Source organism: Carcharhinus amblyrhynchos, chromosome 8, assembly GCF_965287045.1.
Source record: "Carcharhinus amblyrhynchos chromosome 8, sCarAmb.v2.hapA, whole genome shotgun sequence".
Taxonomy (NCBI): domain Eukaryota; kingdom Metazoa; phylum Chordata; class Chondrichthyes; order Carcharhiniformes; family Carcharhinidae; genus Carcharhinus; species Carcharhinus amblyrhynchos.
In genome coordinates this window covers 82,289,506-82,302,155 of record NC_137331.1, presented here as the reverse complement: position 1 = coordinate 82,302,155, position 12,650 = coordinate 82,289,506, and the positions used below count along the sequence as shown (strand labels likewise).

The following is a 12,650-nucleotide window of genomic DNA, read 5'->3' as shown; positions in this document are numbered from 1 at the left end:
TTTAAAAAACATTTTATTCCTTTGTTCCCTTAATCTGTTCTGCTGTGGTCCTTCTGATCTTAGAATTTATTTAACCTGCCATTCATATTCGGGCCAACCGCACGCATAATCAGATCCTAGTGTTCAGCACTGCTTGCCTATTCTCGTGTATTTTTCAACGTCAACATATACAGAGAGACTAACATTATAAAAACTTAAATTGTTGTAATCTTTATGCCAACACTTTTGCATCTTGGCTGTTGTTGGTCCATCGTTGTTGATGAAGACCTCAACACCATTAGTCATTTTGAGGCTGGATGCGGTGTGTCAGAAGATGACTGATCAGGTCAATTCGGGCACGGAATGTCCTGGCACGTATTGGACAGACTTGTGTAGGCACTGTAGCTGTTGTGCTGGTGGCTCTGCACTTACGCAGCTCACGCTTAGATGTTTGTGCATCTTGGTAACATTATTCAAAAACACAATGTCAGGTTTTACATGCAAGCTGACAGCACCCAGCATAGTAAAAAGTCTGACAACACCAGGTTTTGGTCCAACCGATTTATTTGATAACACTCACAAGCTTTCGAGGGGACTGCCTCTTCGTCAGGTGAATGGAGAGTTCTGGCCTCAGACAGAGCATATAAAGCACAGACAGTTTAGAGATTACTGATTAAAATGCAAATCCTTACACCTAACCTGCTGTTCAAGACCTGAAGTGGCTGACAATGTGAGTGGAAGGAGCACTGATCACAGGTTACAGAGATGTGTATTGTCTTCAGACAGTACAGTAAGTGAGGTTTTGCAAACCCAGGCAAGTCACGGGGGTTACAGATAGTGCGACATGAACCCAAGATCCCTGTTGAGACCGTCCTCATGTGTGCGGAACTTGGCTATCAGTCTCTGTTCAGCGACTCTGCGCTGTCGTGTGTCGTGAACGCCGCCTTGGAGAATGCTTACCCGAAGGTCAGAGGCTGAATGCCCGTGACCACTGAAGTGCTCGCCAACAGGAAGGGAACAGTCTTGCCTGGTGATTGTCGAGCGATGTTCATTCATCCGTTGTCGTAGTCTGCATGGTCTCCCCAATGTACCATGCTTCGGGACATCCTTTCTTGCAACGTATCAGGTAGACAATGTTGGCCGAGTTGCAAGAGTATTTACCATGTACCTGGTGGATGGTATTCTCACGTGTGATGATGGTATCCATGTCGATGATCCGGCATGCCTTGCAGAGGTTGCTGTGGCAGGGTTGTGTGGAATTGTGGTCACTGTTCTCCTGAAGACTGGGTAGTTTGCTGCGAACAATGGTCTGTTTGAGGTTGTGTGGTTGTCTGAAGGCAAGAAGTGGGGGTGTGGGGATAGCCCTGGCGAGATGTTGAAGACTCCGGAGAAGATGCCTGGGTTTGCAAAACCTCACTTACTGTACTGTCTGGAAACAATACACATCTCTGTAACCTGTGATCAGTGCTCCTTCCACTCACATTGTCAGCCGCTTCAGGTCTTGAACAGCAGGTTAGGTGTAAGGATTCACATTTTAATCAGTAATCTCTAAACTGTCTGTGCTTTATACGTTCTGTCTGAGGCCAGAACTCTCCATTCACCTGACGAAGAGGCAGTCCTCTCGAAAGCTTGTGAGTATTATCAAATAAATCGGTTGGACTAAAACCTGGTGTTGTCAGACTTTTTACTGTGTTTACGCCAGTCCAACGCCGGCATTCCCACATCATGAGCACCCAGCATACTAGAGCCAGAAAGCAACGAGATTTCTGATTTATGAGCGAAATAAATGGGTGATGCACCAAATATTCTGGTAAAAGTTCAAAATTAATATTTCATTCATTTCAAAAGCCATATAATAAAGCTGTAAGTTCCATATGCAATTCCCCAACTATATATGCCGGATGGTTGAAAGGGACAGTGCCATTACTACTGAATAAAACTGCAGCAAATCACGACTGAATAATTTTAACAAGATTGTCGGCAATATAGCGAGCAGAGAGAATGCTATATCTACCACACCATTATCTCTCTCAACTTCTCCACTGTGTTGTTCTTCAATTTAATCAGTGAGAGACGGATTAACTATGTAAAGTTCAAGTGATAGAACATACTACGTGGCCCACTTTCAGGACATAAATTACAAACCACAGCTCACCATGTTTCCTCGACCTACAATCCCATAAAATGGATAATGATGTCTATTTCTCTTCCTGTAAATTAAATGAAGCAGTCAGTTCTATTAGCCTGCACAATGAAAATGGTTGCATTGTGAGTCAGCCCTTGCTGTTTTAATATACTTAAAATTGCTTTCCAATTAATCAGATCTGCAATCCCCAAGTCTTGTTTCTTTGTAATATTTGCACAGGCAATCCTTTATGCTTCTTCAACCACTATCTGTTCTTAATTTCATAGATCATTCCATGTGCCTAACTTATGCAAGAGTCTTCAGGGAGCAAACTTCCTAGACTGAAAAGTATTACTGGTGTTTCTGCCTCCTGATTGCAGAGGGTACAGTATCGAAGTGTGGGCCAGGGTAAAAGCACACAGTCAAATCTCTACAGAGGCTTTAGTTGTACTGGAGGACAAAGTAGAAAGCAGACTACTAGCAGTAGTGCATAGTAACCTTTTACATACATCAAGACACTGACAATTTCCACGAGTTTTAGAAGATCCTAGACTAATAATTATCACATGCAAGGGAATAACAATGAGGCAGAATTTAAAATTAGGATGAGCAGGGAAAATGTTTTGAAGAATCACACTGAATTCATTCAGAGAAAGATGGGAAACATAGTTTGCTGCACAATCATAAAAGCAAGTTTCAAAAGAAGACAAACAAAAGAGAAATCCAAAATGAGGCTTAAAATCCATTAAAGGTAACTAATGTCATAATATTGGGAGTGACAGGAAAGGAAACTTAATAGGTCATGGAGATAAAATTATGGGAGTGAGCCAAAAAGAATGTTGCATACCAGAGCCAGAAAGCAATGAGATTTCAGATTTATGAGTGAAATAAATGGGTGATGCACCAAAAATTCTGGCAAAAGTTCAAAATTAATATTTCATTCATTTCAAAAGCCATATAATAAAGCTACAAGTTCCATATGCAATTCCCCAACTATATATGCCGGATGGTTGAAAGGGACAGTGCCATTACTATTGAATAAAACTGCAGCAAATCATGACTGAATAATTTTAACAAGATTGTCGGCAATATAGCGAGCTGAGAGAATACTTCCTCTAGAGCATTCAGTCTCCATTTTTGCCATAATTTTGTCAGCATTTGTCTCACCACCATTAAGTACACAAGCCAATTGGACTTAACAAACTGCTATTTGCTTGAACATATTTATTACACCATATTGGTATTTTTGGATATTCTGTGACTATGAGAAAAGTACATTGCTAGAAAACCTAGCCTGTCAAGGTGCGTTCCAATTCAGTGGATTTTCCTTTGGCTGGGAACTGTGTGAAGCAGCTTAAAATCACTGTGACACGGCTGGGAAGAGTGAAAGCACTTAGGTACGAGAGAAAATAAAATCAAACCATGACATCACTGCAAATCCCCGAGTTGATTGATTGGTGAATATTATTACTGCTTTTCCATTTGGTAAAGTTAGGCTTGATAAGTGTCAGATGGAGGGGGGTTTAGAACAGTGTGGAGAGCACAAGACTTCATCTGGTGATTAGTGAGAAACACAGAGCAGAACGAGGTCTAAAAGAGTGTAAAGCTTGGTGAATGACAGAAAATAGTGAGAGCACAGCGAGCGGGCCTTAATACAGAACGGAGAGTGAGGGACTTTGCATGGTGAGTGGTGGATATGGCTGGAGCAGAGCGGGACAATTCACCGCTACATGGAGCCAGTTTGTCGTTCAAAACATGTGGCCAGAAAGAAAAACTGAGGTGGGCTAACACAGGGAAACAGGTAAGTGATTGACTGCTGCTTATTTCCTATTTACCGTACCTAAATGGGCACTAAATTGGTGAATCTGATCTTTCTTTTTTAAGTAAGGTTGACTACTACTAATAAGGTGCATTTAGTATTAGAGTTTTTCAGTATTAGTACGGTTTATTAGTATTGTTAAGGTTTATTAATAGTACATTTAGACGTGTCACAACACCAGATTAAAGTCCAACAGGTTTATTTGGTAGCACAAGCTTTCCGAGCACTGCCTCTGCATCAGGTGAGTGGAGGATTGGGTTCACAAAGAGAGCGAATATCAGTTTACATGATAATGGTTGCAAACAACTGTTCTACGAACAAATTACCCAGCCTTCAGAAGAAGTGATGACGACACCACACAACCCTGCCACAGCAACCTCTGCAGGACGTGCTGGATCAACACAGATGCCATCATCTCACATGAGAACACCATCCACCAGGTACACGGTATATACATTTACAACTTAGCCAATGTTGTCTACCTGATACACTGCAGGAAAGGATGTCCCGAGGCATGGCACATTGACAAGACCATGCAGACACTATGACAATGAATGAATGGACACCGCTTGACAATCACCAAGCAGGAATGTTCCTTTGCTGTCAGGAACACCTCAGCCGTCAAGGGCATTCAGCCTCTGATCTTCAGGTAAGCGTTCTCCAAGGTGGTCTTCAAGACACACAACATAGAATCGTCAAGCAAAAACTGATAGCCAAGTTCCACACACGAGGACAGCCTCAACTGGGATCTTGGGTTCATGTCAGATTATCAGAACCCCCACAACTTGCCTGGGCTTGCAAAATCTCATTAACTGTCCTGGCTTGATACAATTCACAACTTTTTAACCTGTATTTAACCCCCTCTCCACTCACATTGTCTGCACCTATAAAGACTTGATTACTCGTTAAGATTCGCATTCCAACCATTATCTTGTAAACTGAGTCTACGTCTATATACGCCCTGTTTGTGAACCCAATCCTCTACTCACCTGATGAAGGGGCAGCACTACGAAAGCTCGTGCTACCAAATAAACCTGTTGGACTTTAACCTGTGTTGTGAGACTTCTTACTGTGCCTACCCCAGTCCAACACCAGCATTATTAATAGTAGTGATAGCAAAAAGTTTATTAGCAGACTCCGCAGGGAGAGAAAGATGCATGTCCACCAGGCAGTCAGAAAGGAACAGACAGGTAATACAGGAGTCCTTCGCGTGTATCTCACTCTCCAAACAGTTCTGAATGCTGAGAGAGTGTTGGTTCCTCTGGGAAGCACAGCCAGAGGCAAATCCATGGCATTGTGGGTGGCTCAGCTGTACAGGGGGTTATAAGGAAGACTAGAAGAGCAAAAGCACACTTGGAAGTAGTGTGAACTGTGGGGAGGATAGTGTAGAACATAGCGCAGGGCACAGTCGAGTTAGGGAATGGGCAAATAAATGGCAGATGAAATTTAATGTGGAGAAATGTGAAGTACTAACTTCAGCAAGAATAATATGGGAAGACAATACATAATAAAGGATAAAACTCTGAAGAAGGTGTAGAAGCAGAAGGACCTCAGTGTATAGGTGCATAAGTCAGTGACAGTAAAGTTAAAGTTAATTAGCCACAAGTAAGGCTTACATTAACACTGCAATGAAGTTACTGTGAAATTCCCCTCATCGCCACACTTCAGTGCCTGTTCGGATCAATGCACCTAACCAAGACTGGCAGGATTTTCCTTTTTATTAATTCATGGGATGTGGATGTCGCTGGCTAGGCCAACATGTATTGCTCTTCCTTAATTGCCTTTGAGTACATGTTTGTGAATTACCACCTTGAATCAACTTACAATAACAGACATCAACTAATTTGTGGCAGGTTTTTTTTAAACAATTCAATAAGTCTGTGGTTACTTGATGAATTTGTTAGTAGATCTCACTCAGTTCCAGTTTTCTGTTGTTGTGACACTGTGATTAGGTTGATAAGAATGGAAGTGCAGCTGGACAAGCTTTCGAAGTAGATGGTGTAGTTTGCTGTGTCCAAGTCTGCAGACAGGACAAAGAGGACAAGGAGGGACAGCTTTCCTTTGTCACAGTCACAAAGGATGTTCCAATAGTGGCGCAGTGGCAAGTGGTTAGCACTGCTGCTTCACAGTGCCAGGGACCCGGGTTTAATTCCCAGCTTGGGTCACTGTCTGTGTGGAGTTTGCACATTCTCGCCATGTCTGCGTGGGTTTCTTCTGGGTGCTGCAGTTTCCTTCCACAGTCCGAAAGACGCGCTGGTTACATGCATTGATCTAAACAGGCGCCGGAATGTGGCGACTAGGGGATTTTCACAGTAACTTCATTGCAGTGTTAATGTATACCTTACTTGTGACTAATAAATAAACTTTTCTTTTGCTTTACTTTAGAGCATCTTCCAGGATAAGCAGAGCAATGTGCAGGATAGCAAGATTACTGACTTCAAAATTGATGGGGGAAACAGGTAGGCAAATGTAAATAGATACAATTCACAAAGTTAAACAGCCTGACATAGTAGCAATACATTTGTCTAGTAAAGTCATATCAGAAATTGCAAGAGAACCTCTACTTACCACTTAAGTCAGTAATACGATTGTACGATAAATTCAATCTCGTTAAATTGATGAGTCCATTAAGTCCTAAAAAAAATAATAGTTTTCAAATGTTATTGTCAATAGGTTTATGTACTATATGAACATCTTGATAAAATAAAGTCTGTGTTTTAATACCCTTGTATAATGGCAATTTTTAAACTGGAAATCCCACTTACAAAACTGCTACTTGGAAATCAGGTAGCCGAATACCATGGGGGCAACTGATTGCATATATGGATATAGTAAATACTGTATGTACTTTTTAATAAATCTTTACATGGAGACTTAATATCTACACAATAGACAGCACCTGTAAAGATGCATTATAGAACATATTATTAGAATGGAGATTATAGATGAATTTTTTGATGGAATCATTGAGCTTTACAGTACAAGAGGCCATTTAGCACATCCTGCCTGCACTAGCTTTGAGAAAGCTATCCACTGGTAATAATCTATATCGATTTAACACATCATAAGTCTTTCTAAATTAGAGACCTCTTGTAGAGAGTTTATCTTACTTTCTCAGTTCCAGCAAGAAAAGCTCCAGTTTTGCAAGTATTTATTCTGAACTGTAACTCCTCATTTCTTGCAATATCTTAACTAATCCCTGTTACACTTTTCCCATTTTCTAAAAATGTTCACTCTACAAAGGGGGGGCCCAAAACTATATTCAACACTTGAGAAAGTAAAGCAGTGCAGAATCAGCACATCCCAACAGTATAATAACATTAAGAGTATTGCATATGATTTCAGTGCAATGTCACCTACAAACCTTCTACTTTGGTTATTAAGTTGCAGGACAGATTTAGTGTACGCAAGGCCACCAAAGTCTCCAATCCTTCAATATGAGTAATCTGATTGGAGGAGAGATCAAGATGCCGCAACTGCCACAATTGGCTAAGGCCTTCAATTCTGCTGATTTGATTACAGTGGAGATTGAGTGCTTGAATCTTTGGGCTTAAAGGTACTGTCAACAAACTAGTGAAAAGAAAGAGAAAATTAATTTGAATATATTCTGGACTTTGTTTTACATCAAATACTGGAAATACATACCAGGTTATTAACATATGGACATAGAGAAAATGACAACGTTTTGGGTGCAGACCAGTCATCAAAGTTCATTTCATTTCATTAAATTGTTATCTTACTAAATTATTGGTGCAGATCACAACGAATCAGTGTTTTAGGTGTCTTGATTTTGTGAAATGAAGATATTATCCTTGAATTAGGCATAAAACTAAATTAATTGGGAAAACAATATTTCTGTATTGGAACTGTTTTCAAAATGGATTACATGAAGGAAAAGAAAAATTAAATTATGGAAATTATAAAGACATGTACCTTTGAAAGAATTATTTCCCAATTTAAATTTCCTTCTCCATACTGCATACGAGAGTTTTGTCAAAATGTGAAAGTGCCAAAAGGCCAAGTGTCTCCTTGTGCATTTCAACGTAATGTATCACTTTTTTTTTGAGCTTCTAAAAAATCCCAAACTAAGAACTGGAAAAGTTTTCTGTGCACTCTATGGAACCATATGCTGTTGCATCCTTAAGCATCTGTCTACTGTCTTCTGAGGCAATTAGAGGAGAATCATGGAATTGTAAAGTTAACAAGGGAGGTTAAAAAAAAAAATTTGAAAACAAATTTTGAGGTGATTCTTTGTTGAAATTTTTAATATTAGTCAGAAAGTGATCTTTAGCCTCTTGCCCAAACATTACTTTAAATCTAAAAGCTATATATTTACATAGCAAATCTCATTTAAGACAAAGTATGCAACAAAGATGGTGAAGAGGAAACAAAGGTGGGCATTGAGCAAGATATAATGGAATTGGTGGGAATTGTGGGAGAGGGCGGACAGGGATCTGGAGAAAGAGGCAACTGAAGACACAGTCTAAGGAAAAAAAAAATTTAAATCAAGTTTTTGGAGCTAAGTTGACGACAAGGAAAATGACCTAAGATTGCACGTCTAAAATAGATCTGCATTCGTTAAGGGGCTGGCGATAGTGGTAACATAAAGATCTTTCTGAAGACGAGTTATATTGAACTTGAAGAGTTAACCTGTTTCTCGCTCCACATAAGCTAACAGATTTGTTGAGGTTTTCCAGCACTTTATAATTTTATTTTAAAATTTCCAGCATCCACCATATTTTGTTTTTACATAACGATAGAGTTGGGTAGAAACAGTGCTCATGTAGAAGAAATGTGATACTTATAGAACATTGAACAGTACAGCACAGTACAGGCCCTTCAGCCCTCTATGTTGTGCCGAGCTACGTCCAAACCCAAGATCAAGCTATCCCACTCCCTATCATTCAGGTGTGCTCCACGTGCCTATCCAATAACCATTTGAAAGTTCCTCAAGTGTCCGAATCCACTATCACAGCAGGCAGTGCAATTCACATCCCAACCACTCTCTGAGTGAAGAACCTACCTTGAACATCCTCCCTATATCTCCCACCATGAACCTTATAGTTAGGGCCCCTAATAACAGCTACATCCACCTGAGGAAACAGTCTCTGAATGTCCACTCTACCTATCCCCCTCATCATCTTATAAACTTCTATTAAATCGCCTCTCATCCTCCTCCGCTCTAAAGAGAAAAGCCCCAGCTCCATCAACCTTTCCTCATAAGACCTACCCTCCAAACCGGCAGCATCCTGGTAAATCTGCTCTGCACTTTCTCCAATGCTTCTACGTCCTTCTTATAGTGAGATGAGCAGAACTGCACACAATATTCCAAATGTGGTCTTACCAAGGGCGTGTACAGTTGTAGCATAACCCCACGTCTCTTAAACTCTAACCCCCTGTTAATAAACACTAACACACTATAGGCCTTCTTCACAGCTCTATCCACTTGAGTGGCAACCTTCAGAAATCTGTGGATATGAATCCCAAGATCTCTCTTTTCCTCCACATTCCTCAGAACACTGCCCTTGATCCTGTAATCTGCATTCAAATTTGTCCTACCAAAATGAATCACCTTGCACTTATCAGGGTTAAACTCCATCTGCCACTTTTCGGCCCAGCACTGCATCCTATCATTGTCTCTTTGTAGCCTACAAGAGCCCTCCACCTCATCCACTCCTCCATCAATCTTGGTGTCATCAGCAAATCTACTAACCCACCTTTCAGCCCCCTCTTCCAAGTCACTGATGAAAATCATAAATTGCAGAGGACCCAGCACTGATCTTTGTGGTAGACCGCTGGTAACTGGCCCTCAGTTTGAAAATTTTCCCTCCACCACTACCTTCTGTCTTCTTTGAGACAGTCAGTTACTTACCCAACCAGCCAAATTTCCTTCTATCCCACACCTCCTTACTTTCTTCAGGAGCTTACCGTGGACAACCTTATCAAACGCCTTACTAAAATCCATGTATACAACATCAGCTGCTCTACCTTCATCTGCACACTTAGTTACCTCCTCAAAGAATTCAATCAAATTTGTGAATTCAATCAAATTTCCGGGATAGTCAGCTCGGAGTCGTGAGGGGTAAGACTTACCCCTCACAACTCCGAGCTGACTATCCCGGATTAAGCTGCATCTTTCCAAATGGTCAGAAATCAGGACCTTCTCCATTAACTTACCGACCACTGAAGAAAGACTAACTGGCCTACAATTACCAACGTCTTTCCTATTTCCTTTCTTGAAGACAGGAACAACACTCGCCACTCTCTAGTCCTCTGGCACAATCCCTGTGGACACTGAAGACCCAAAGGTCAAAGCTAAAGGTTCCGCAATCTCATCCTTAGCCGCCCAAAGTATCCTAGGACATATCCCAACTGGCCCAGGAGACTTATCGACCCTCAGTTTTTTTTCCAAAATTGCTAATGCATCTTCCCTCAGAACATCTACCTCCTTCATTCTATCAGCCTGTATCACACTCTCATCCTCAAAAACATGGCCCCTCTCCTTAGTGAGCACTGAAGAAAATTATTCATTCAATGCCTCACCTATCTCTTCTGACGCCATGCACAATTTCTCACTACTATCCTTGACCAGCCCTAACCTCACCCTGGTCATTCTTTTATTTCTGACATAAAAGTAAAAAGCCTTGGGGTTTTCCTTGATCTGACCCGTCAAGGGCCTCTCACGCCCCTCCTAGCTCTCCTCAGCCCTTTTGTTAACTCATTCCTTGCTACCTTGTAACACTCAAATGACCCAATTGAACCTTGTTTTCTCATCCTTATATGCACTGCCTTTTTCCTCTTGACAAGACATTCAACCTCCTTTGTGAACCATGGTTCCCTCACTCGGTCATTTCCTCCCTGCCTTACAGGGACATACCTATCAAGAACACGCAGTATTTGTTCCTTGAACAAGGTCCACTTTTCATTTGTGCCTTCACCTGACAGTTTCTGTTCCTATCTTATGCTCCCTAATTCTTGTCTAATCACATCATAATTAGCCCTGCCCCAATTATAAACCTTGCCCTGCCATGTGACCTTATCTCTCGCCATTGCAATAATAAAAGACACTGAATTGTGGTCATTATCTCCCAAGTGCTCTCCCACAAACAAATCTAACACTTGGCCCAGTTCATTACCCAGTACCAAGTCTAATGTGGCCCCACCTCTTGTTGGCTTATCCACATATTGTGTCAGGAAACCCTCCTGCACACACTGTACAAAAAGTGCCCCATCCGAACTATTCAACCTATAAAGGTTCCAATCAATATTTGGAAAGTTAGTCACCCATGATAACTACCCTGTGACCTCCGCACCTATCCATAATCTGCTTTGTCATTTCCTCCTCCACATCTCTATCACTATTTGAGGGCCTATAGAAAACTTCTAACAACGTGACCGCTCCTTTCCCATTTTTAACTTCAGCCCATATACCTCAGTAGGCAGATCCTCCACGAAATACCTTTCAGCAGCCGTTAATCCTTGATTAACAATGCTACTCCTCCACCCCTTTTACCACCTTCCCTACTCTTTCTGAAACATCTATACCCCGGAACTGCCAACAACCACTCCTGTCCCTGTTCTAACCATGTCTCTAATGGCCACAACATCATAGTCCCTAGTACCAATCCACGCTCCAAGTTCACCTACCTTATTCCAGATGCTCCTTTCATAGAGCAGATGCACTTCAACTCATCATCCTGTCTGCCTGTACACTCCTGCAACCTTCATACCTTTCTTAGTACCTCACTACCCTCAATACTGGCTTCTGCACGACAGCTCGTTTTCCCATCCCCCTGACAAATTAGTTTAACCCCTCCCAAAGAGCCATAGCAAATTTCCCTCCCAGGGTATTGGTGCCCCTTTGATTCAGGTAGAAACCATCCTGTTTGTACAGGTCCCACCTTCCCCAGAATGTGCTCCAATTATCCATGTAAATGAAACCCTCTCTCCTACAACATCCCTGTAGCCACATGTTTATCTGCACTCTCTCCCTGTTCCTACACAGGAGAAGGTGCTGGACGTCTTAAGGCGCATCAAGATAGACAAATCCCCAGGACCTGATGAAACGTATCTCAGGACACTGTGGGAGGCTAGAGAGGAAATAGCAGGTCCCCTAGCAGAGATATTTGAATCATCGATAGTCACAGGTGAGGTGCCTGAAGATTGGAGAGTGGTAAATACTGTGCCTTTGTTTAAGAAGGGCTGCAGGGAAATGCTTGAGAACTACAGGCCAGTGAGCCTCACATCTGTAGTGGGTAAGTTGTTAGAAAGTATTTTGAGAGATAGGATCTATAGGCATTTAGAGGCACAAGGACTGATTAGGGATAGTCAGCATGGCTTTGTGAGTGGAAAATCATGTCTCACAAATGTGACTGAGCTTTTTGAAGGGTAACCAAGAAGGTAGATGAGGGCAGTGCAGTTGATGATGCCTGTAGGAACTTTAGGAAGGCTTTTGACAAGGAACCACATGGTAGGTTGTTGCATAAGAATAAATCTCACGGGATCCAGGGTGAGGTAGTTAAATGGATACAAAATTGGCTTGATGACAGAAGATAGCGGGTGGTTATAGAGGGTAGTTTTTCAAACTAGAGACCTGTGACCAGCGATGTGCCTCAGGGATCAGTGCTGGGTCCACTGTTATTTGTCATTTGTATTAATGACTTGGATGAGAATATAGGAGGCATGGTTAGTTTGCAGATGACACCAAGATTGGTGGCATAGTGGACA

General features: G+C 41.7%; 1 protein-coding gene across 1 annotated transcript in view; it reads right to left on the bottom strand.

The window, feature by feature from the left end:
- The window catches only part of lrrcc1 (leucine rich repeat and coiled-coil centrosomal protein 1), a 151,185-nt gene that overhangs the window by 122,607 nt on the left and 15,928 nt on the right, over nt 1–12,650 (bottom strand). Inside the window, exons 3-4 of the mRNA XM_080194343.1 lie at nt 7,288–7,493; nt 6,492–6,557 (exon numbers count right to left, since the gene is read on the bottom strand). Coding sequence (XP_080050469.1) covers nt 6,492–6,557; nt 7,288–7,493 — 272 coding nt within the window. The remainder of the gene's footprint in view (nt 1–6,491; nt 6,558–7,287; nt 7,494–12,650) is intronic.